General features: G+C 38.9%; 3 protein-coding genes across 6 annotated transcripts; 2 read left to right on the top strand and 1 right to left on the bottom strand.

The window, feature by feature from the left end:
- Positions 1-5,864: 5,864 nt before the first annotated feature.
- Positions 5,865-13,009, top strand: LOC139151659 (carbohydrate sulfotransferase 1-like). Of its 3 annotated transcripts, none has more exons than XM_070724591.1 (3): positions 5,865-6,063; positions 9,872-10,027; positions 11,190-13,009. In XM_070724591.1, the coding sequence occupies exons 2-3, from the start codon at positions 9,922-9,924 to the stop codon at positions 12,254-12,256; spliced, it is 1,173 nt and encodes a 390-aa protein (XP_070580692.1). In that variant the 5' UTR covers positions 5,865-6,063; positions 9,872-9,921; the 3' UTR covers positions 12,257-13,009. The 3 variants fall into 3 exon arrangements, with proteins under 3 accessions (XP_070580692.1, XP_070580694.1, XP_070580693.1); XM_070724593.1 differs by lacking the exon at positions 5,865-6,063 and adding an exon at positions 6,071-6,187; XM_070724592.1 differs by lacking the exon at positions 5,865-6,063 and adding an exon at positions 9,470-9,684.
- A 2,047-nt stretch (positions 13,010-15,056) lies between these two features.
- Positions 15,057-17,255, bottom strand: LOC139151660 (tRNA methyltransferase 10 homolog B-like). Of its 2 annotated transcripts, none has more exons than XM_070724595.1 (2): positions 17,142-17,255; positions 15,057-16,335 (listed from the first exon to the last, which is right to left on the bottom strand). In XM_070724595.1, the coding sequence occupies exon 2, from the start codon at positions 16,185-16,187 to the stop codon at positions 15,258-15,260; it is 930 nt and encodes a 309-aa protein (XP_070580696.1). In that variant the 5' UTR covers positions 16,188-16,335; positions 17,142-17,255; the 3' UTR covers positions 15,057-15,257. The 2 variants fall into 2 exon arrangements, with proteins under 2 accessions (XP_070580696.1, XP_070580697.1); XM_070724596.1 differs by having other exon boundaries at positions 15,057-16,259; positions 17,142-17,243.
- A 665-nt stretch (positions 17,256-17,920) lies between these two features.
- LOC139151681 (UPF0193 protein EVG1 homolog) lies at positions 17,921-25,039 on the top strand. Its single transcript, XM_070724628.1, has 6 exons — positions 17,921-18,071; positions 19,891-19,953; positions 20,808-20,990; positions 21,953-22,093; positions 22,916-23,016; positions 23,619-25,039. Exons 1-6 carry the CDS (start codon positions 17,978-17,980, stop codon positions 23,796-23,798), a joined length of 762 nt encoding a protein of 253 aa, XP_070580729.1. The 5' UTR covers positions 17,921-17,977; the 3' UTR covers positions 23,799-25,039.
- Positions 25,040-26,719: the final 1,680 nt, after the last annotated feature.

Consider the following 26,719-nt stretch of genomic DNA (forward strand, 5'->3'; position numbering starts at 1 on the left):
TGGTTAGGTAGGGTGTGCAATGAATTACACAGTCGTTGGATCCGCGCAGGAATTAAACTGTCGAATATTTTTTTATTAAAATTTCACAAAGGAATAAAAATGTGCATTTTGGAAAACTACAAATATTAAATCAGCGATAACCTCGGTTCTAACGGTGATTTTCTTCTTTTGTACACTGCAACTTCTTTTTTGAATCTTTTTTGAATTGGGAATACATTGCAGTCTGCACGAAAAGGGCATGGGACGCTATCCGCTACAACCGAAAAAAGCGGGCAAATGTGGCACTAGAAAGTGCATCGGAACATGTTTAGTTTGTGTATGTCGCATTCTTCATAAACGTCCATAACTTCTGTGGCTTTGGAACAACTTCATGTACACTGTACAAATATCATAGTTTAATGGATGATATTGTAAGGTGCTGTTTTATTTACTAAAAAGTATTTGTGTTTTCGCCGACCATGCTTCAACATCTTGCCATTTCTGCACTAAGGGACTGGTCAGTTTCTTCGGCCTGGGGGGGGCCGGTGGATTATTTTTTGCCGACGTCAAAAAGTGGCTGAACCCCCCCCCCCCATTCCAAATTTTGAAAACAGGGTGACCCCCCCTATTCCAAATTTCTAAAACAGGGTGACCCCCCCCCGGGCGCGACAAAGGTAAAACAAAAGATGGACATAAATTATATATATATATATATATATGTATATATTATATTTTACATTTTACATATATTTATATTTTAAATAGTCATTCTATGTTTTAGTGAAATTGTTGACATGTCAGTTGTAAGATAGGAATTTCAAAGTGTCAATCTTAAAGTTTAAATACAGTACATTTTGAATGAGCTGTATTTTGAATGAGCTGTGAATGTATTTCACACTTTCTCTGCTTAACCAGATGTCCTGAACTGTTGTACAGAAATGGATGTCAATCATTAATATCAAAGAGGAAAAAGCAGTGAATCAAAAACTTTGATGGGTGTTAAGACTTGCCAACCATCCAATTAAATCTACTGAGGAGCCATAGAGAGCTTTTTTAGCCAAATCTGATGTGTACAGTGTCTGAGAGGACCTTTTCTTGTGTAACATTGAAACCATAAAAGCACAGCTAATAATGACAAAAACTGCCTTTTTTAACTGTTATTTTGTTCATAAAAAGCATCTTTCTACAGAAAACCTATGAAACAAAGGAAAATAATTGCATCAATGAGAAGGAAAGATATCTTGTCATTTTTCTATCTCTAAAATAAGTCACTGTATCAAATATATATTGTGAAATATTTGTGCATGTTGCTTTCTCATACTGAATTCTCACAGAGAGAACAGAAAAGTATCAGGAATTTGTCATCCTTTTCATATGAAATGCAGATTTCATAATGGTACACTTTCACTTAGCAAACATCAAGATATCTCTGAAAGTATGGCGCCCGAAGGGCGCGCCAAAAAATATGAAACATCCTGATATCTCTGATATATATGCCTTGTATATTAAAGTCATGCACCTGAAGGGCATGCTGAAAGATGTATGATATATTAAAGTAATGAGCTTGAAGAGCACGCTGAAAAATATTGAACATACAGATATCTCTGATGTATGTATGCTTGATATGTTAAAGTTGGGCGTGCTGAAAAATATGACTGATTATCAAAGTTACGCGCCCGAAGGGCGCGCCGAAAAATACAACTGAATGATGAATTTTGTGGCTGACACTAGCATTTTAGGCAATGATGAGCCTGTGTCAAAATTCAAAAACACACTGACCCCCCCTATTGGGCATTTCAAAAACATGGTGACCCCCCCCTATCACCAAAGTCAAAAACAGGGTGACCCCCCCCCATGAATCCACCGGCCCCCCCAGGCTGAAGAAACTGACCAGTCCCTAAGTAGCTTATTATGTCACAAAGCATTCGTACAATGCAACATGAAATTTTCATGAAAAATACTCACAGCAAAATTAATAATCTGTTGCATAAATAGTCTCTTTTAAGAATCAAGTCGACGCCGCTAAAGATGTCTTTTATGACAGTAAAAGTCATTTTACTGTTCTTTTTTTACATGAAAATTATGCAGCATTACTAATATTGGATGTCACTATAGGTTGTGTTCACAGACACTTCTCACAATGGGTTCAAGTCCCCTCCTTCTGATGTGCTTTTACTTTGAAGCCCCTCCCCCTCAAAGGAGGGCAAAATTTGGCGGATATAGTATAGTGCTTGGTCCAAAAATATCAAATCATAATACATGCTATCGGATAAAGTATTAACATTTTCCTCATAAAAACAAGCTGTATTTCTACATTTATATGTGTTTGATATGTAAATGTACTTCGCTTGAAGTGGCAGGTACGAAGTGTATGTGTGTACCCAAAAAATGATTTTTGGATTTCATTGATAATGTTGATTCACTATACATGGTAGTCATGATAAAACTATGGACACTTATTGTCCAATATAAAACTAGCAATATCTGTTCATCTACAGACGTTTGATAATTGATACAAATGTACTTGATTAGCATGGGGTGTTTACAATTGCATATATGGGAGTCTATGACAAAAATCTGAACAATTTTTTTCCAATACAAAACTAACTATACTTGTGCATGTTTAGACCCTGGACAAATTGTTGTTTTAGGTTGTTTGACCTGAAGCTTCCAGTTGTTATTGATGACATTATGAACTATTCTAAATAGTTTGTATATGCCAAAGTCTGCAAATGAAAATATACATACGGGGACATGAAAAATTCACACTGACCTGGACCTAATGTATTGTCAATGGGAGAATGTTATCTAATAAGTTATCTCCTAAATTGTTATTAAAAGGTTAAGTTGAAACTTGTAGACATTATAGAGGATAGTTTTGAACAATAACAGTAAACAACAGAGGGAATGGGTAAGTAGAAATCACGACAACAAAATTATTTAGAACAATTTGTAACGCCATCGTTGCCACTGACTCAAAACAGGCCTGTTTAAAGTACCCCTTTTCCCTATTTTGATTACTATTAATATTTTCTCAGAATGAAATCGAAATATCGGTAAATCCACCACATCGACGCCTCTCCGTCCAAAATAATGATATTTACAGCATTGCTACTGAACGCCCCAACTTTCTACCGTTAACCAGCGACGTTAGTCATGAGGGATGTGGCATTCTAGTTTCTTCGCTATACGGGCAGTGATGGTTGTTGGAATCATATGCTTTATGTGTCTGAACACTGTAAGCATTGTTAGTGTTATGCAGTCGGTTCGTAGCAGATAACACGGTCCAAACCGCTCGGCCAGATCCCCACCCTTTAAAAAGAATGGTTCAATAAGTTATTTGCTATTGCACCACAAATATTACAACCTAAGCTTCTGAATTATATTATCATTGTAAATGTTAAAAAGGTAAGGAGAAAGCAAATCACCTTACCTTATACAATTACTTACAGAGAACCAATCAGACATTGAATTTCCCCAACCACACAGAGCAAGTAGTTTTTATGCGAAAAATAAATGAATCTTACTATAAAGAGGGGGACATTCCTATCAATAAGCTTCTGCATTAATTTGAAGTGATTCGCGCGATCGAATGTTTTTGATCCATCGAGAAAACAAAAGAAACATCAGACCCCTTTGCTGTACAGTATTCGACTATTTCCTTCAGGGCGAATAAACAAAGGTCAGTAGAATGGTTACGTTTGAAGCCAATCTGAAGATTATAAGAAATCACATGATACTGATATCTCTTAAGAATAGTATGCTCTGGCACCTTTGAAAATATAGTGGGGGGGCAACGTAATGGGACGGTAGTTTGAGACATCACTGGTAAGTTTTGCTTTATCCTTGATAATAGGAACCAAAATAACATCCGTAAGACGAGAAGGCACATAACCATCATGGGAGTGCATCGCATTAAACAATGCACAAGCAGTTGAATGATATTTGAGAGCGATAACTTCAGATGCTTTACTGTAATGTTGCGTGTTTCGCGTGATTTCTTAACTTCTCCATATCTCTCTTACCCGATGGGACTCACAGGCTGAACTTGTTCCTGTCACATTCTAGCAACATTCGCATGCCCACATCGGCCACTGCAAGTTATATGATAAGTGAGTTTTAATGCTCAAACGTTTTCTGACCTCGTTTCTAGACTTCTTCCGTTTATTACACTTTAACTGATCTTCCATTTTTATCAGCTCTAATGTGATTTTCATTTCTCCTACAAATGCGATAAAGATACTTGAAATTAGCTCGAGATTTTCCTCATCATTTCAACTAAGGGGTCGGGGTTTTCCCCCCACATTCACCCAAAGCAATAATTTTTTAAAGCTAAGGCAACTCCATGGACATCCCTGGCAAGGTCATTCCAACTAGTAGCGGTGTTGTAATTTCCTTCGAATATCGGTTTTAAAGTCTCCCGCGCTGCATTGGCCAAAGTGTCAGTAATGTAACCGTAACCATCGACCGCTGTTAAATGAGAGGAATCTTTACAGTTACTATTATTGCACTTGAGGCACTCGAGTATCTTTATAATATCAAGATGTCTTTTGGTGCAATGCATATACGCACATTTAAGCATGATCTCGGAGCTTCTCTAACACAGTGTCCTAAAAACCCATGATGTCCCCTAAAATTTTAAGTCACAGGACACAATGATCCAAATTTCGTGAAAGCTGGCTCCGACAATGGAACTGAAACATATCGTGTGTTCTAGTGGCCGTAGCCTAGACCCTATTTTTTTCACTTTGGCCTCCTTGCCTCCGAGAGTGGATGAAGGCCAAAAGCGGAGACTGGAGTCCAGGCAGTAGTGGCCGGGACTTCATCATTGAACATGCGTGCCACACAGAGGCAGACTGGCTTTGAGCACCGCCGGTGTCTAGAATTTCGACTGTTAGCAAGTCCAATTAAATTATCCGTATGTCGCCTCTATATTTTCCCCACCCTAGGGTTTTTGACATATTTTGTAGCCTATGGGTAGGGAATTGGACATGGTTTAAAAAAATGCCAAATTCCCCAATGGGACCGCACCCCCTCCGCCCGGAAAACATTGATATGTGCAAACATTGATGCAGTGCAATATACCGAGTGTGTACTTACGATTCTATCGGTCAAATGTTTGACAATAAGTTAAACTGGAAGGAAAACACTGTCCAAAAGCCAATTGTATTGCTTGCGTAAGTTACGGTTATTTGAGGTAAATCCTAATATTTTGTACACTATTTTATTTATCGGCTGTTTAAGTGAAAGTATTTTCGGTACGTTGGGTGGTAAAATCTCAGTCCAGGAGAAAACTAGATCAGAAAAGGTAATTATAAAAGCTAGTAAAGGGGTTGGGCGGAAATTATGCTCCTTTAATAAAACTCATACAGAAAAAATGGTTTACAAGAGAAATGCATCCTCAGTGATGCTGCACATCCATTAGGCCTATACAAAGAATTTGATAATCGTCGTATCGAAAGAAGTGGTAGATTTAGAGTGCCCTTTGCACACACACAGCATTCTTTTATACAAAGGGCTATTTGACAGTACAATTTTAAATCAAGCAGAGCAGATTTTAAAGCAAGTTTGTTTTGTTATGTTTTACGTTTGTATGTGAACTCGCTTGACTTTCTTTTGTTTGTTGCCGGATTGTCTTTAAGCAGACACTGTAATTTCTCCGCAGTAAGTAATATTAAATCGCAAAAGCAGACGCTGTCACACCGTCAAAAGGAATTTTACTCAACAAGGTAATGCGTAGCATCCTTGCACTAATAAGAACATTTTTTGAATTTTATTAACGATGAAACAAACAGGATTTCATGACGCAGGGAGTCTCGATTGTTTACCTGAATAGTCACCTTTGACCGCATTTCTCTGGTTATTACATAACACCAGCGGGCGCCATTAAAGTCAGTACAACACGTCGAGCAAAACAGTGAAAGGATTGACAGAGCGCATACACCTGCGTGAAGGTCGCCAGTTACCAGTAACCAGTTACATGTAAGCGATGGCATTGCGATATAGAGCAACTTCTGGTCGTCTACTGCCCTCCAGAGAACGTGCACAGAGGAGAAACTGAACACACCGAAGGAGTGGAGTACCGTGAGTATGGAAAACGAGACGCCAGCGTTGTGCCGCAGATCGATTGACGGTCGCTCGTGCTAATGCTTCGACTCGATATTCGCTCATGACAATGACGTCAGAATACGACGAATATTTTTAACAAGTGGGTTATGGTAAACAGGGTACTAAAGATAGAAAGATAAATTCCAAGGTGTACAGATTTCAGCGCGAAGCCTGCTTTTTGTCCATCGAATGTTTCTTTTTCAGTATTTTAAGTCGATCAACATAAGGGCAACGTCAGGCTGAAGCTCATGAATATCAATAGAACTCCTTTCTTTCAGGCCTCGCTCAGGCAAGGTTGTTGAAATAGACCTCGGGTCTTACAGGGTGACACACGGAGCATGCAGGGGTACAAGCTAGCGTGTAATATCCATGGTTTTACAATATCCACAAAGTTTTCGTGATCTTCTGACGTTCTCTTATCACATAACCGATCGAGAAGCTTGGCAAGGCGATGTAGTGCCTTGACGATATAGTCTTTCTGTCACGACACATCACATGATGAATGAATGAATTGTCTCTTTTCAGAATTAAGTATAGACCCATATTAAATGAAAGTGAACTGTTATCATGATTCGTAGCTGTACATTTGGGTCCGTCTGGTGGGAAAGTTAATATAAAGATGGGACGCTCCATTGCCGGTCATCTTCTCAATCCTGAAAAAGATTTTCAATGATACGTGTATCGTTGTAATTAAACCACAGGCATTCGATTCAATGCAAGCAAACAATCACTGATGCAACAAGTATACCTGGCAGTGACGGTTTGCTTGTATTGAGTCGAATGCCTGTGGTTGTAACGACATCTATTACGGCGTAGAATAATATCAATGCTTCGTATTTATCGCAATGTGATATTTAACGTTATAAAAGACGCCCTTTCATTTAATATGGCTGTAATAATAATAATAATATTTATTTCTTACACGCACTACACATACGTCTCAGTGCGATTTACATATTATAAAAAGAAACAAACAAATACTAAAACCAGCAACAGCAATAGAAGAAAAGGAAAACAAACAATGTCAAAATCTATCAACACCTGTACCATTCTCTTTCAATAAACAAAAGACGGTGATAAAAATGTAAAAAATTAATTGATAAAAATAAAATAAAACAAAAGACTGAGATAAAAAATCATTACAAAAGCAGCAGAATAAATTGAAAATCCCAGTTAAAAAAATCCCAGTTAAAAAGTCCCAGTTAAAAAACCATACAGAAGATGATGATCCTAAAAACTCAATCACAAATAGCACTGATTAAAAAGATGAGTTTTTAAAAGACGTTTAAAACAGTCCACAGATCTGGCGTTGCGAATCACTGGCGGCAGCGAATTCCACAGAGCAGGTGCACAAACTGAGAATGCTCTCTGCCCATATGTCTTATTAAAGTTTCCATGAGGTGGCACCAACCGCAAAGAGTCAGCTGATCTGAGATCTCTCACTGGGGTGTAAATTTCAAGCAAATCGATTAAATACAGTGGTGCGAAGCGATGAATGGTTTTATAGGTGATTAACAAAATTTTGAATTTGATGCGAGCACCAACTGGCAGCCAATGAAGATCAATGAGAACAGGTGTGATGTGATCGAATTTCCGAGTCCGGGAGACGAGACGAGCCGCAGCATTTTGAAGTGATTGTAGGCGATCCAGCTGAGTCTTATTAACGCCATACAGGAGACTATTGCAATATTATAATAGTCGCGCCAGCGGCTTACTGACTACGCATGCGCTTATTCATAATATACTATGCGAGTAACCGGAAGTGTACCCTTCTTTCTCATGATGGGCGCCGCCATGTTTTTTTTTTTTTGAGTACTCGTAAATAAACAAATACGAAACAAATTACTATGATATAACATGCCTTTTATAAAATATACCTCTTTTATTAGCCAGTAAATGTTATTATACACCTTGTCGCTGATACAAAGTATCGTTGATATAGATAAACGGAGAAAACTGTCGTGCATATGAACGGGAGCATACGCTAAGAATGCTGGGATTGAATTATAGAAGAGCGCCCCCTGTGTCAATAATTAGATTCAAAAATTGCCAGTTTTTAGACGGAACAGCTTGCAAGTGGAAGGTGGGCAGTGCGGTTACCATTGCAATGATAATTATTGCATAATACGTCCCTTGTTTAACGCCATAGGCTGTTATCATTGTAAAAATTGCCAATTTTTGTCCAAAATTTTTACACGCTACAGAAAATTTATACCTGCCCTGCTGCAGGGTTTGACGTCGTGTAAGTACGTGAACTGCTTTCATCAGAGGGAAACTGGGCATAGTTGTCATATAAACGTTTATGAAGTAACAATTACAGTTTATCATGAATCAATACAAATAACATTGCCAATCTTAACCCCTGGCGCGACACCAAGGGCTGAGCCCTATATAATATTATGCTTAGCTGGAATCCGGCAATCTGATTGGCTGGAGCCGGGGTTTATATTCTCAACAAGAAGACCTGCGCGCCGCGTAACATTTTTGAGCTCGCGCAAATTTCGAACGTCAACTTGAGAGCTAAACGCGCTGTAATGTCGAACAAGTCTATGGCTTCAGATTGACATTGATTGTTAAATTTTAGTCTAGTGCAGCTTGACGAACCAACAAATGAAGAGTTTCTGTAAGCAGTGGAGGTTATGTTACACAACAACATAATTTTTAAAGTTTTTTGAGCGTTTTTTTGTAGAATTCTTCAAGTTCGATGTCTAATCGCGATACCGATGCGTTGCGTAACCGTATTTTATGAATTCAACTGTGCACGCGCGCGCGTTCTGAAACGTTCTTTTTTAGAGTTTGTGTGCGGCAGGGCGCTCCCGAACTCTCGTTCCAACTTCGGTCCTAAATAACGACATTGTCCACTTGTTTTTAACTTAAGCATATTATAATGAGGTTATAAACGGTGCGCTCGGGTATTTGGCTGCGGATATAAGACCTCTGGGGTGAAAATTAGCATATTTGGGTGAAATAATCACCTCGCTTCGCTCGGTGATTATTTCCCGCCAAATATGCTAATTTTCACCCCAAGGTCTATATCCGCAACCAATACCCTCGCTTTGCCGTTTATAACCTCTAAATCAAGCTGAGACGTAATGAATGCATGAACCATCTTTTCCGTTGTAGGTTTGTCCCATAATGGGCGGATCTTGCCAATTCTAGATAGTGCGTAGAAACCTTTCCTGCAGACATGGCTAATATGATCAGAAGCAGAACCGTCGTTGTTGAGTTTAACACCAAGATTGCGAACTGAAGTGGACGGGGTATACTTAATTCTGAAAAGAGACAATTCATTCGACGGATTATAAATGCTGTTGTCTTTTTCATGAAACTTTCATGTCGAACTTTACGAGTGCTTCATAGTATCATACTTATCGTATTGCAGAAATGGCAAGATATTGAAACATTGTTGGTGCAAACAAAAATTACTTTTGAGTTAGTAAAACAGCATCTTACAATATCTATTTAACTGAGACAAACAGCTGTAGTCTACATGCAGTCGGCCCAAAACTGTTGAAGTTACGGACATCTATGAAAAAAGTGGCGCATTCGTTTTTACTTTAATTTTTACAATGCGATGAATTCAGAACACAGAACCCGGTAAGACCCGAGCGAACTGTTCGATTGTTGATGTTTGACGTGAACTTTAACAAATTACCGTGGACTTATCGTGGACTTATACTTACCTGCCAAGTGTCCAGAGTCGCATTTGCCCGCTTTTAAGGACGTAAAAGTAATTTTATTCTGCGGTACAATTGAACTGACCTTTTTTTTCTTTTTTGTAAAGATACCAGATTCTTCGTCGCATAGATGGCATCTGAATGAAATAACAGGCTTATGTCATCCCCGTGGTTTGTTAAGATGATGGTGAGGTTTACGCCAAGAAGACTGGTGATTGTTTTTGCCGCTGTGTCCATTTTCGTGTGTTACTTTTTACTTTCTGGTAAGAATCCCATGTTATCATTGTCAAAAATTATTGGTCACTAGCATGTCCGATTATTCGGTATATAATTGTCGTGTGCTATTTTCCATTTATTTTCCCATCGTCTTTATTTTTTGTTTGAATCATGGTCTGTTTACTGAGCAATATTTAAGGCTATTTTCTAACATTGTTGGCTTTTTGCCATTCCTTGCGCTTTTATGAATTAAATTAAATTTCTAAATATTTGCTGAATTTTTCAACAATTTCTGATATATTGGTTTGCTTTAAACAATTGACGGAACGTTTCAACAATTTCTGATATATTGGCTTACTTGAAACAATTTTAAACATTTGCTGCCAATACTTGCTCGTGCTTTGCGATATTTGACAAGGGGACTAGGTGATTTCCTAACATTTTAGGTCGGTTATCGAACTTTTAACCATTATTTTGGGTTAATTGTCAACATTTGTGGTCATTGGCCTTTATACATCGATTTATTTTATCAAGGATTTGATTACTTTACGCGCCCATATTATTTTGTTTGCCAATATTTTATGGCAGGGGATCTTTGCAGACACGTTATTTTTCAGCATTTTGTGAGGGACCGTGATTTTATTTGCCGTTTTTTTTTCTGTAGTTTTGCTGTGCTATCGAGTAAAAACCAAAGCAATTCGAAGTTTAGGTAGCCTTTACTGCAATTTTAGACATTCAAACATACATTTGTAATACAAGTCTTACCCTGAACTCGAAAAAAAGTCCAAGAAAGGTAGTGCAATGCAGTCACGGTTTGAAGAAAGACAAGTATATGTCCAAAAGTCAGTATGCCCTGCATAGATTTTGTGACTAAAATGAAATATAATTTCTATTATCCTTGATTCACTATAGTCCAGAGAGAGAGACAGACAGACAGAGAGACAGAGAGACATTTCTGTCTGATATATGAGATATTTGGAGTGATATTGGCAACCTCACATTTGACAAGAACATTGATATATGCAACTTTGTAATAATGTCAATAATTTTGGTAAAGTTAGCGACAACTTGAACAGATACGATTTTGACATATACATACTTATGTCATCAGAGTCCTATCAAGCCAGGCAGCCATCATGTAACTTTGATTATCAGTCATTTGTGTACGCCTTCCAATCTGTCACTTATACCACCTCTGTTTGATTTCAGGGAATGGCAGTGTACGCCTAGATGAGACATGGTCGACAGCAAAATTGAAAAAATATTCAATGAATGCAGACGATAGTGTACACTCGCCACTTGATGGCGCTGCGGGCAGTCGTGCGGGTAAAAAACTTCGAGTTTTGGTGTTCGCCAGTAAACGGTCTGGCTCATCGTTCTTTTCTGAGTTATTCAATCATAACCTCGACTTTGTGTACTACTACGAGCCACTGACTTACTTAACGTTTGAAAGCATGCGGGTGCAATACAGAAATGACGTCTTCGATCGGAAAGCTGTTGAAGTTATTAAATGTCTTTTCAAGTGGGATTTCGCGCCCTTGGCGGCTATTGCGAAGACCAAAGCTTTGGGAAGAATTTGCCGTCACGGAAGAGAGATGTTACAAACGACATTCTGCAGAGCTTCTCCAAGACGCGCGCCGGGACCACTGATAACGCTGGCTGACCTCAAGCATTCGAAGGCACACATAGCCATCAAGACTATTCGCCTGTATGACCTGGATGTACTACGACCGATCGCAAGCGACCCCGACATCAATCTGAAAGTTATCCATCTCGTTCGCGACCCTCGTGGAATCTGGAATTCTCGGCTGAATCTGAATAAGACGAACTATGATTTTGTCAGGAGGCGCACAAACTGGGACGAAGTTACTGACCTTTGCAAAAACATGCTCGATAATTATAAATTGGCCCTCAGAGCGCCGCAGTGGCTGCAGGGAAAGTATTTTTTGGCCAGATATGAGGACATCGCTCTTAATCCACTTGCTATGGCAACAAGGGTGTACCAATTCCTCGGAATTCCTCTACCTGATCGGGTAACGGAATGGGTTACGGCCCATACCCAGGAAAGCAGATTTGGACGTTTCGGAACCACCCGAAACTCTTCGTCAGTCGTCGCGCAATGGCGCCACCAACTCCCCATACGAACCGTGTATGACATACAGAACAAGTGCCACGCGGTCATGAACGAACTCGGCTATGTCAAAATTCTCAAAGATTCAGATCTGACAAATAAGACTTTCAACGTCATTGGAGAGGGTTCAAACATCCTTCTGTAATTATTAATTTGACTGTGATAATCATGTTATAAAACTTGCAAATTACCTATGACTGTTTCGAAAAATGATATGGCTTAAATGTGCAGTTAAAGATTACTAGCACGATTAGATAGACATGTGGTAGTCGTTATAGATATTGATTAAATACGCCTATGTGTTACACGGTAAAAAAGAATGTCAAAGTACTTTCACATGACAATGGCATCATATTCGTCAATTTATCGATTGCGCATTGCGTGATTTCCCTACAAATGGTCTGGCCTAAGGTGGATGACAATCGAATCGCACATGTGCCGAAAGGTACTTTTATGTGTAACAAATTACTTTCTTTCCTTGGAGCATGCAGTAATTTTAAGTGGTTTGTCCCACTCTGTTCGCATTGAAACCTTTTGTATTTCTTTCGGATGAACTGTTGTCATGCTGAAAACGCCATCGCAATGATAGAAAATACCTCAGTAGCAATCGATGTATACGTATGATGTCACCATTCAATATGTAACAGTGATGCAGCACGTATTCCCGGAGCACTCATAGCATCGGTTTAATTCAGCGACTGGAACTCACAGAAGTTCCCAAGTCCCCTGAGTGAACTTGAATCCTTGACTTGTGTTAGAGCCAGCGAAAGGTAGCATTACCAAAAGCATCTTTCGGATACATTCCTCAGTTCTGTATTAAGTTTCAAAGAAGTTAGAATTTACATCACGTCAAGTACTATTACATAGACAATGGAAATAAAAAACGAATTTCACACCTTTTGCTTACTCTATAATTCTTCAACACCTATATCCTGTTTTCCTCTACAGATATCCAACTTTGTTGTGGAAATCCGTAGGATGAGGTTGAACTAAAGTGGCGAATTAGGGTTCACATAATGAGTCACGCGTGTAATGTCATAGGCAAAATTACATCCCCTGGTTGATACAAGTGTCTGTTGACTCAAAGAACTGTACAAACAAGATTCCCTTTCGTACCATGATGGTGTTGGTAACTGCGTTTAAATTTCTCACCAAAAATAAGGCGATATGTTTGACCTGTCAATTTAGACAACTTTATAACGGAACGAACAAACAACGCGACTTGATGTCTATGTTATAAGCTTTAAGTTTTTTAAGCACTATTTTCTTCAAGATGTGCACGTGACATGACAAATATCCAGCACTTGTCATTTTTCCGGCTGTTCTTTCCGATAAAGACTGAACTTTCTGTTCATCAACATTACTATGGAGAGACCGCCTAGCCTCTAGTAAAGAAAGGCGCTAACTTGCCGATCGGTGTGTGAGTCTATGATGGTGTCCAATCCATGGCAAAATTACTACTTTCTATTTTACTGTTCTGAATTCAATTTTACAACCCGGGGTACATAGTTCTTCTGAAGACTTCCTTTGATTTGTGATCGTCTCTTTGTACCGTTCTATGTGTTTTTCACGATTTGAATAATTCTGTTTCTGCAAATTGACGGAACTGCAAATCGGAAAACATAGGTAGTCGTAATTTCATACACACAGAAAGTACGCACAGACCAAGCCATGCGTACGATGCTGTGCGTTCCCGGCGCTGTACGGTCTGACGTGGGAGGCCGTAGATCCTTCGGAGTTTGAAACCGCTGACAGATAAATTATTTGAACAACGAACATTTCGAAGCAAAATCGCTATTTTACTTGAGTATCTCCAATATCCAAGTGTAGTCTTTGCAATCAACGTTAAACAATCAAAGTAGAGGTAACTTCTGGTAAACTACTTTGCTGAATTCAGATTGTGCTGCAAAATAGCGTCGTACACCACCCCTCTTCGGCGAGTCTTATCACCCAACGCCGAAAAGGCGTAGGTCAGCGGAGCGAAAATTATTGCTCTGGCTCGCGAGAATGGCTGCAAAATAGCGTTTGCAGAACCTTCAGTTTAATATGCGCCGAGAAACTTGCTCTCCCCACAGTCCCTCTGTGCTCTCCCTATCTAATGCCAAGAAAAATGTTTCTCATCCTCAGGCGTGTCAATTCAGACCCGCTGCGTCAGCCTTTTTTTCTGCTCATGATGAGGATAAAATGGAAAAAAAAAATAAACGCAAAAATATGCAACGATAGTGCATAACACAGTGCTGTATAAAAAAGAACTGTAAACAAAATAATTGACACTAACATTCCAGAACTGTGCACACATGTCACTGTTATATTACACAGTCAAAACTGCATTGCTGCACTACAAATGGCAGAACTGTTGCTATACAAAAATACTAAAGCAACACAGCTGTGCATTTGTCTCTGCGTGCATTCCTATGTTGTTTGCATGTTTTTGCGCGTTCTTGTTGATTGAAGAATAAAAAAATTGAAAGAAAAAAAAGCGTCACCGTATCATTTTTTATTTTTCTTCGCCTTACATTTGTCGATACCTGGATCAAAAAGATCCCTAAATCCACTGCTGAGCTTTCTCAATGTGACAGGTTTGATTCAATGAAAGGCAAAGTAACGAACCGGAAGACGCTAAAACTTAAAGATCTACGCTCGTGTTGCTTTTCTATGGGCGCACAGGAACAAATCAGTCTAAACTCCATCAAAAGGCCAAATTAACATTCTTGTTGAACTTTTGGTCACATGAACCCTTTATGTATAATACTGAGCGGAAATAAAATAAATAAAATTTTAAAAAACTGCAGGCCCTCTTTGTATTAGGGTTCACGACATCTGTAATATCAAGATTTCTGAAAACATGAAATGACTTTCAAAGATGGAGGGGTGTCCAGGGTTAACAAGAGAACCCTTATTTCATGCCAGAAGCCCACTCCTTTGAAATATGAAAATGATCAAACTTTTCATTACTCAATTGCTTTTTTATTAGACAAACTGAAACAAGATGATTACAAGAAATTTAAAGTACTGTCTTCTAAAAGTGTTTGGTGTTAGAGCTAATATGTGGAACATGCTGAATATTCAGCGATAGTTATGATGAATTTGTTAGCACGTAAGAGACAGATTAATGGAACGTCAGTGAGCTGTCCTCTTTGATTCCATCACAGTTTTTTATCAGCCTCCATTAATTTGTATCCTTTCCTCCGTGGAACTCCAGCTACCAGAGCTTTCTTCCAGTCCCCGGTGTTGTAGAAAGTCAACAGAATATCAAACACTTGATTTATCGTCAGAATTTTGGAGTAGTTAAACTTTCCTTCCACTTTTTCCATGTATTTATCAATGGGCAGTTGTGCCGTCTTGACATCGAATTTCTCGGCATTTTTGAGAGTCACGTTCTTCTGAGGGGATTCATCTACAAGTCCACCGATGATGTAGACTTTGTCTGGTTCAAGGAACTCCAAAACGTTTGCAGAGTCCGGTGTGAGGTAAACTATCTCACTTCTATCAAAACTTTCGAGGTGACTTTTATCAGTCATTTCGATGAGATAGTTTTCAAATCCGCAGTTCACTCTCACACACTCCTTGTAGATTGCTTCATCCTTGTGCAAATTTGTGAAATAGATATGAAACGGTTTTTCGGCGTGTCTGTTTGCACCGTACAATCTTCCAAGCTGTTGAGCAAGTTTACAGACTTCTTTTTTGTCCATGTTACTTTCAAATCCGCAGTCAACACATATTCTCTGTCCACTCTTCATAGCATCTTCAAGCCTCTCTCGTATGGCCTTGTTTGAGTACTTCTTGCTGTGTTTCCGGTTATCATCATCAACTTCGTGGGCTGTGTCACTGTTCCCAAGATCGCCCTCTATGGCAGTCTGTCTTTCACTTGCCTCTCTCTTTCTGGCTTTCTTTCGTTCCTTCTCTTCTTTCCTCTTGGCTTTCTTTTCCATCACTATGGCTTGATATTTCATCTGTCGCTTCAGTGCTTTCTTTGACATGCTGCTGCATATGGTGGAGTCTTGACAGCCCTCTTCGGCCATGGATTCTACATCATTTATCACCTCCTCTTGTGGATCTGCTTTCTCTGTCGCCATTTTTGTTGGCTAAAGCAGCTTCTGGGTGGTTGTTCTCTGTGATGACAGCGTGGGGAAACTGGTAGGGTTGACCTGGAAATGACAATATAACGCTTTTCGAAGTTATCACGCACCACGCGGTCTGGACCATGGATGCAAATTCCTTTCTCTGCAAATAATTTAAAAGCAACTGCAATGTATACATGAGTGATAAATTCACTATTGCAGCAGTATTAGTGGCAGCCATGGAACTCGCTCGGGTCAAGGGGGGAACTTGGCGGTGACCCTTGACCTGGGCTGAGCGCATTCGATAGCCACCACCAGCACTGCTGTGATATCACAGCTATATTGAACATTGACATAACACACACACACACACCTCTACAACACACTCTCTCTCTCTCTCTCTCTCTCTCTCCTCTCTCTCTCTCTCTCTCAGGTGTAAACTACGATTGGTCAGAGGTTATAATAACGTTAGACTGCAAAGTAATCAGATCATATCTGCTCCCTTGCTAGCCTTGCGTACAAAGTTGTGGAACCATAGACTCTCTGGTGGAACACACAGTATCATTACGCTGGGCTACTCCCTTGCTTATCTTAGCCTTTATAGGTAGGCCCACTACCCCTCTCCCCCCCCCCCCCCCCCCGAAAGAATAAGATCATAAAAGTTGCAGGACTACGAGTCGCAGCAACACACACACCAGGTCGAAGTCGTACTGGCTTTCTGGGCGATAGGCATTTTGAGCATGAGAAGGTCGCGGTCGGTTTGCTTTTAGGTGTACGGTCGGTCAGCTGTTCGGCTGTTACTGGGTGCTAGCCGAATTATTTGAAATGTGGCATGTACTCCTGCACATGTTTGAAGATGCTCGGAATGTTGAGTGGCGAAATGTTCTGGGCGCCTTGCAAGACTCAATCATTCTTTAAAGTTTAACACACTGTTTGTATTTGATGTAGTAAATGACACGTAAATTTTACCTGAACGTGGCCTGGAGACTATGGTGTAGAACTGTTCCCTCGATGGTGGATTGAACTGTGGCCTGGCGCACAGACGCTTATAACATTACCATGGATGCTCATTTAGGGACTGGACAGAAATTACTGGGGAGAGGGTCTGTGTTGGGGGTCGGGGGGGGGGGGGGTCCTGGATGCCATTTTCCGCGCAAGCATTTTTTATGGGTCGTGAAATTTCACGCGGCCCTTTTGGCGGGCCTTTTGGGGGGGATCACCATTTTTGGGCAACTTTAAGTTGGATTTGGCAAGGTGAGGCTAATATGATTCAAGGGATGGCTTAGAAGTCGAAAATTTAAGACTACAGTATGATGATTGAAAGTGCCTTTATTTAGGGGAACTTTGATTTTGGAGTCTTATCAAAAACTATCATGGTACATAGGAGTCTATGGGGCAAACTATTAACAATTTCCCCCTTCTAAACAAGATCTATCTGTACATTTATTTATGATAATTGGTATAAAAATGCAATTTACTGGCAGTGAGAGGTAAGCAGTGCATATGTGTGTACAAGAAATTTGATTTGGGATGTCATCAAACATGTTGATTAATGGTAAACGGAAGTCTATGCGGAAACTGTGAAATTCTTTTTTTCCGAAACAAAAATAGCGATATCTGTACATTTACAGATGTTTGATAATTCATAACCGACCCCCCTCGTATAATTTTTGTTTAGTTCCTTACATGTTGTTCACGCTAGTCAGCTGTTTTGTACATTTACCTTTGACCCAACACAGCGCCACCAAAGTTGTGCGCGGTTGATAGTGCGCAGTTGTCATAACAAACTCAGAAATTTAGCAAAAATGGCTAACCGAGGGAAAGGTACCGTCCAGAAAGGCGGAATGTGGCAAGGCCACACTGCATCGTACAGTAAAGAAACCCAAGACCTACTGAAAGGTGAGATTAAGAGTTCGCACAGTTGGCCTATCTTTCGTTCTGATCTCTATTAATGAACTGAAATTGTACTTCTAGTGTGAAGGGAGGCGGTCGGCCTGAGACATCAGCTGGCACGGTGGCGACTCGACACCAAGGCAACACATGACGCTTCCGAGAAGAATGTCAGTCGCAGCGGCTTTTCTATGGGGTATTTCAGAAACTTTGACATTTTTTTTAACTTTTAGTAACAGGAAAATGCCTTCATTATCGACCATACGACATAAGACACCGAGCGACTCAACAAGAGCAATTTGTTTCTTCTCTGTTTACAATAATATTCAGAGACCGGCCAGTGGTCCTCACGATTATGGCGGATGTCAGAAATGATCAGTTGTATTTTTTCTCATTGACGCTGCAAATGCCTATCCCGTTACTATGAAAGCTACCCCCCTGATTGCACTATTTGTTGTTGGCTCAATGTCATTGCTGTGGGTGACTTACATATATGTTCCAATGCCAAACTGTTTGTTTGTCCAAATGGTCATTGTGCCATCCGCAGTAAAGGGACAGGAGGGATGTTATTGTTTGCTTACCTCTGGATTAGACAATGTGTGTTGTGGTATTTACATTTCGAGACTCAAGATATGCAAAGGACTGAAAGGATTTCGGTATGTGCGTCATGGCCCTGCCATATGCAGCAACAACAAGGTCAACACCATCCCCACCTCAGGGTTACATTATCCGTAGCACTTGCTATTTTTGTCCAATAATTATTTTTCTCCTCATGTACAGCTCCAGTAACTGAAACTTCCGAATTCCATCCAGTTACATGAATAATGCATTTCAACCACAATTTCGTGGTCCAACGCTGTGAATCTTTTAGAATACCGAGTGTTCAGATCTGTGTGTGTCGACAAAACCTGTACATGAATTGCTGACATTGTTATTGTTCAGAGATGAATCTGATCAAGACACTACAGCATTTGTCAATACAAACATGAGACAGTAATTTAATAACTGTGATAATGAGCTAAATACCGCATGTATGCACTTCAGCATGCTTAAGGCGATACCGAAGGATTCAAAGCGCGCGTGTTGCTATCGCTGGCAACATTCCAAACGCGCACTTTTGCACGTGCAAAATCTTACCGTTCCGTTGTTTTCTGTGGATTTTCGACTCCTGGTATTTTGAAAATGCTCAAAATCTTTCAACTCTCTCAATTGTAAACCAATTTAGCTGACTTTTGGTAGGATTATTGAAGTCATAGATGGGAATATAGATAAGCATGCGTTTCTAAAAATTCTGGGCCGTTTATGAGATATCGCCGTAAAACCCTTCAAAATTTCACAAAATGACACAGTAGATATTTTCCTGTTCAAAAATCGTTTGTACTTGAACAGATAATCTAATCCATGCTAGGGGCTCTAAACAGGTATCTCATGTGTTACATTCTGAAATTTTGGAAAATTTGGTGCAGATTTGAGGGAGCTGAAACGTTTTAAAATAGAGCTGTGAAAATTTGTATATGTGTGACGTCACTGACCAATCGCGCGACAACCTGCGTATTTTGGAATAGTATGGTTCTGTAAATCTTTATTATGCAAAGAAAACCATGAAAACTTTGCATTTTGATTGATTTTGGAAATTACCCTTAGCAACCGTTGCTTAGCGATTTGAATCCTTCGGTATCGCCTTAAAAAAGACCAGTAGTTGATACAACCCCAACCAAACAAATTACTAAGAACAAATTGTAGTAACACCAAATGTCAACTGTGAGGAAGATCAGGGTCACCAAACTTCACAGTGCAATATTTTTTCTCTTGTATTTTTATTTACCAGTGATGATGGCTGAATCAAAACTCACAAATTTTCAACAGAGGCAGATTAACAGTCAGCTCAAAGGTAAGGCATCTGTCATTGTGTATTTATGACCTCCAGAGCAATGATACAGCATGGATGTCATCCAATGATACAGACACAAGGGATTCATTTCCAGTCCACACTTGTACTATGTTTCATTCACAATTGCTCTATTATGGCTTGATAAGTTATCTCTGTGTCTATAATGTTACGGGAACACACTGAAGAGTTCAAGAAACTTTGAACAAATCAGTACAACATGAAAACGAAATATTTTCCAACTACTGTAAAGAAGCATGTCCCATTTGTACACTTTGTGTGAATGATTTTTATTTAACACAAAACTACTTTGGTGACTTCATATTCATGTGTATTCTCGTTCCCTCCAGACAATTATAAATAGGAAGAGATTGAAATTTGAAGTCATTGTCACTGTACATGTATTACTCATTTCCTTACAAAATGAAAGAAAAAAGGTCTACAATGAAATGCACAATCAAAAAGACAAGGACCTGGTCAAGTGTTGTACCATGGAGCTGCCCTTCCCAGGACTGTACCATTATTTTGTAGGGAGGGCTTAGGGGTGTCAAAGACTGCAAAAAGGAATGAAAATATTTGAATAGCAGTGTGTTGGTGTGTTTGCGTTGTGTGGATGAGGGTTAGGCTTGGAAAAAGTGATATGATGTTCTCTTTATTCACCTGTGAATTGGTATCGAAAACTACCCATCCTTTGTCCCTCACGCGCCTCAGCTCTCCCCACACAAAATAATATAAAGTCCTGGAGATAAGCTCCATGGCACAACATGACCAGATCCAAAGACAAAGGTTGCCAACAATCGTAGTAGTACTCTGGTGTGCCATCTTATGCTCAATTTTTTTCTTTATTGGTATAAAAGATGGGAAAACACTACCTTTGAAAGTTCACCCTACGAGCAGTGAGCAACCAGCACCACCACCGCCGTCCAAACCACAGAGTGCAAGAGTCAGTGTCAGGGGTTACAGTGGCGGCATCAGATCAAGAGAAAACATTGAAAAACACATGGACGATTACAAGCCAGACTACAGACCTTTACCAAAAAGTAAGGATATAAAGTTGACTCTTTATCATGATATTTCTCTCCCCTTTAAAAAATATCCTATACCGGTAGGAATCGTACCTGATAAAACCACTCAGTCATAATCACAGAGGACTTTTCTTACATGTTTTTGGAATGTTTTAGTATTAATTTTGAAAGTGTCTCATTCGACTGTGCTGTAGAAATCCCATGGTTATCCTATAGTACTCTCTTTCAATCCTATGGCCAGTCATCCCACATGAATCTTGTTGGATATTTTTGAAAGGGAGCTATGAATTGTCACATCTGGCCACGAACAGCAGGGATATCATACTAAAGTTATACTACAATGTACTTCAATGTTTTCTAGCAGCCTTCGCAGGTTCACTGTGAGCTCAGTGTAATTAAAGTCACATCGTCTCCCAAGTTGTTATATTGAGCGAAGACAGCAAACTTAAAAACCATTCATTCGGAAATCCTTTCAATAAAAGAGATGGAACCAGAAAACCAATACAGTCAAATTGCATGCGCACTCTACAATGATTCTCTTGATTTAAATATGTGATTTTACCAAAAGGTTGCCCATAGCCTAGTATTTATCCATCTGTTTTTTGTTCAAAATGATGGACAGATACTGGACTAATAATATGCTAGAGACAGTGGCCTCATAATTTTGTGATTTTGCACTGCTTGTTCAACAAGGAAGTATGATGTGAAATTCCTGTGGTGTTTTTTTGGGCCAGCACCACAATTGACCCTAAGTTTCTGTCAGTTGCTCACTTGAAACCTTGCTTCTCATACATTGTATTAAAGAAAATACACAAAAAAGAGTGATTATAATACTGTTATCAGTAGATCACACTTAAAGAGGGACTCGGTACTACAAAGTGCATTGGTTGCTGTGAAACCGGTCAGCATATCTGTTGCATGGTTGCAGCCAGGTGACTATGTACATGTATAACGCTGAATTCTACTCTTTCTAACAGAGCCTCTAGGTGAGCGTGAAAAGGACAGACTCGCCCACTTCATGGCATATGGTGAAGATTTACCAAAACTTACACAGAAGAGGTACAATGAACTGATGGCGCCGAAAGAACCACCTCCAGAAATAGATAGATTTGATGAATGTAAGTACAATGTACAAATTTGAATGTTTTGATTTTTTGCTTCTTTGAAAATCAGTGTTAAAGTTTTAGCTAATTTTGAAACATAAAGCACCAGGGAATATTTACAAATCAAAATCCTACTACTTGCAAGGCTACCAGATTGATCTTGATGCTAGTCCTGAGGACTATTAAAAATATGTATTTATTTACCTCTCCAAACATTCAGCAACATAAGTTGCCCATACTTCTTCTTGATGTGTATGTATGGTTATTTGAATACTGGTAACTTTTACCCTACAGAACTAACTCACATTTTAGCACACAAATATTATAATAAAATAACTATAGTGAATAAAAGCAGTATCTCAAAACCAGATAATACTGAAAATTCAGTACAATGTTCATTGAATTCAGGGTGTATACTTATTAGTATGTATCATTACATGTAGGTGGTCTATCTTTGTGGTGAGCCTACACTGGTAAATTACCTGTGTTACATCATCCATTGTAAAGAGCTTCTGCCCTCGTCTTGACATAACAGGTGCAACTGGTTTCACTAGTCTATTTCCATTCAGATTAGTCTGTATGGCTGTCTACCAAATAATTTCAATTTTGCATTCAGTCTACGCAATGAGAGTATTAAAACAGGAGCTTGAAAGTTACTTTCTCAAAATTAATGATACTCCTCTGTGAATGTCTTCACACAGAGAAGAAAGAAACACGTGCACAAATCATATTGAATTATAGAAATAAAATATACTTTGTAACTTAAACTCCATATACAAATGTTACTGTTTTGGAAATAGTGGGAATGATAAGGATTGTTTTCTCATTTCATTTCAGTGCAAAAGGAAATAGCGGAGAGGCAAGAATTTTTAGCAGACATGGAGGCACTGGGTAGGGGCAAGGAATTTCGAACAATCATTGCTACAGAAATATCACAGGTAAGACGAAAACAACTACAACTTTAACATTGCATGCATGTATGCAGGTATGTGCATCTCAAAAGTGAAAGACGAAAACTTTCACTCAAACTTCCTCAGTGAAACCTTCAATCATGCTCTTACGAAACCAAGAATTACAAACCTGGGGTCACACTGCAAAGTTTGGTACTAGAGAAACAAAGTACCTATTAAACACTAACCAATATTTGAAAATTCAAAGTGGCCACCATCCCCATGTTAACTCTATATGGAAAAATAAAATTTTCAATTTCAGAAAAACTAAGATTGTGAAAATTTTTCTTCCTCCAAGAGCTTTAAAATGAACCCCCACAAGTGGTAGATCAGGAAAGAATTGTAATAATTTGAGTCCAAAAATCTTTTCCCGCTGTGCATTGTACCTTAAAATATGCTAGTATGTACATGTATTGCCATATTCTACTGCACAGTGAGAACCATCTCTCTAATAATCCATACTGTCTCTCTCTGACAGGGATTATGTGCTCGTTTTGATATTCATAAATCATATTTTGAATATTTTGGACATACTGATAATCAGAGGCATCATTTTTCACAAGAATTTCTTTTTCCTCAAATGCAAACAGCTTATTAGAGAAATGGAAGTTATAGACAGAAAGAGGACAGCAGTGTTACAGAGGGCAATTGAAGCGGACGAGAGGCGGAAGGCAGCGGCAGCACAGAAGAGCACCAACATACCCAAACCGGATGTGCAGAAAATGGAACAAGAAAAAAGTGAATTATCGAGCAAACATAGTGACAGATAGGAAATCAGGAAAGTTGTGTCTGCAAACTTGGACCTATTGTGTTGTACTGTGCATCATTACAGATGGCTAAGTTGTTCCATATTCAGAAGCAAAATATGGAGAAAAAGCCCCCACATGGTGTACAATATAGTCATAAATGCATAGGAAGTGAAGAAGTTTGGTGTGATAGCAGCAGTTACTGTGAAGATTTACTGCATAACTTTCTCTATGTTTGGCTATAGTATAAGTGGTGTCTTTTGCTGTCCAAAACTATGGAACTCTATTCAAATGCATGTTCCGCATCACCGTTATTAATAAAAACAACAAACAAAATGATAAGTTGATTACTTTGGGTTATTAACAGAGTCAGTAGCACCCGTCTAAACTAGAAAGTGTTCCAGCGTAATGCCAAGCAGACTAAACTAGTGCGAATACCTTCAACCTGCCATATGTACAATAATGTCCACTAGATATTTTATACTGTAACAGTATTGTGTTATTTTGCTTCATATATATATGTTTTATCATATCCCCATAAAGAGTACTTTCACAGTTTGGTAAAAATTAAATGACCACTGTATGCTAAAAGAGCCCTCTAGAGTTTATTAGTCAAACATTTTCAGCAAGCAAGTAGTGCTACATTGTATGCAAGATCTTGTTGAACCAAAGACACTGATGAAGAAAAAACTGTATAAACTTCATACCAAAGTTTGATGTTCAAGCTGTTACATAGTAATATTTTAATCCCATACAAATAATTTTAATTTTGATGATGAAAATATTTATCAAGAACTATAGAGACTATTTGGTTGTAATTAATTCTTGTCACAACATTTATGATTTGCAATTTTTGAACAGCTTGATCAGATACGTACCTGTCTTTCTACGTCTTATGATAGGAACTGTAATGTTCAAAAAGGCATACACACAATACACAGTGAATTTTCACAATGTGTTGGAGCATAGACAGAAGACTATGTACTCTTCACAGTTGAAGTTGATGACCTTGACCTCATCAAAGACACTGTGACCTCATACCTTTTTTACCACGCATTTTTGCCCGGTCACTTTCCTGGATACATGTTCAATTTAAGTATGACGTAGATTGTTCAACAATAACGGATATGTCATTGTGAAAGTGAAATTGACAATTTTAGACCATATCATGTACAGCATTCTCATGTTTCATTGTTCTGTTGTATTTATACCATTTTTAATATCATTAGAAAATCAGTTCAAATAAAACAAAGCGCAAAATTGTATTCATGAAATGTGCATCTGAGTGTTTACCCCTGTGTTCTACTGAAAGCAATTAATGAACAAGAGAAGTATGATCTCTGCAATAATTTCCAGGTAGTTTCCTGCGCTGTCACATATACTGAGGAAGGCAAATGTAGCCCTGTAGTCTTACTTACCATGCATCAGACCCATGCTATGACACATGTATGTTTTGCGTACAAGTACAAATAGATCAACATGAATAGAGAGAGAGATGAATACAGTGATGAAATGAATGCAGAAATCGATGTCAATATAGATATGATGTCACTCTAGTAATAGTTCAAGTACTCTGTGAAGATCTTTTGATTTCTGAAAATTATTAGAAATTGACTTTGTTCTCATTGCATATACTGCTCTTATGCCTGCTCACAGCATTTTCTTGAAAATCTAAAAAGGGGCACGGTCATGAGATGGGAGTCCCATGCTATCATTTTTATAAATGCTGGTGGTAGTCAAAATGTCCCCAAAGATGCTTCTCCTAACACTTTCACTTTGAATCAACCACCTACAAAAATCAGCTAAACTGTTGGTCAGAGTGAGAGAATCGCACACACAACCGTGCATATTGTTCTCTACTTTCAGACAAAAACTCTCTTAAGGTGCAAGTACCAGACAGTATAATATCTTCCTAAGAAAGTAAACAGGGAAACTGATTTCACTGAGCTCAACACTTTCCCCCATACAGACTCTGCAGTAGAAATTTCCAATGGTCTCTGGGTAAAATAATTGAATGTAAAGAGAAAATTTGCAACATGCACAACTGATGACCCAAAGCAAAGCAGGACGAGTCTTTGGCACAGGTATCCAGGGACTGAAATTTGTACAATACATGTACTTGGTGGGTACATTACTGGCTGCGGAGTTTCAAAGCTTTTATTATCTTGTTTAAAGGGAGGGTTTATCCCATCTGCGGCTGTGCCATTTTCTTTTTGATAACAGTTTTGCCTCTTCCCAGAAATTGGTGATGAATGTCATGCAAATATGAAGCAAACTCAGCATTTAATGCAAGTTCGTATTTCACCAGATTTATAGCTTTCGAATCACTGCAAGACTTTGCCAAATAAACTTTGGTTGTGTCCCTTCAATGATATGAAGTGACTTTGGCCAAGGACGCAAGTTTGAGTACAGCAGCCATTTTAAAATTTTAGATATGCACAACCCTTTTTAACCAACCTTTTTAATTTCCGCCTACAGAGTTAACAGAATACCTGTATGCCTGCCATTTTGAATTTCAAATGTTGGATAAAATTAAGGTACTTTGTTTTTCTACGACCAAAAGGTATGGGATCTTTGATTTTTAACTTTGAAAGACAACCTATGGCTTAGTTTCCTTGAGGATGGTTTTGAACAAAATTGTAAATCTCTCTTTCAAAACCAGCACGCTCATAGCCAGCACTATCTTAACACAATCACACATTTTAGGTTCTTTCTCACATATCAGACACACCCAAGTACACCGCAGTGCAGCAGAAAATGCAAACTACATCTTGAAACTTATCATTTTATTGTTCCTAAATAAAACAAAAACAAATAGTCATCGTTGATGACACAGTCCCCACTTGTTAATGGGTATTTTGATTACAGGTCCTCAGAGAGGATAGAGTCCTCTTCATTAGGTCTGTGATAAAAATACTTTTGAATAAATTCACTTGATACATGTC

The sequence above is a fragment of the Ptychodera flava genome, chromosome 15 (genome assembly GCF_041260155.1).
Source record: "Ptychodera flava strain L36383 chromosome 15, AS_Pfla_20210202, whole genome shotgun sequence".
NCBI lineage: Eukaryota > Metazoa > Hemichordata > Enteropneusta > Ptychoderidae > Ptychodera > Ptychodera flava.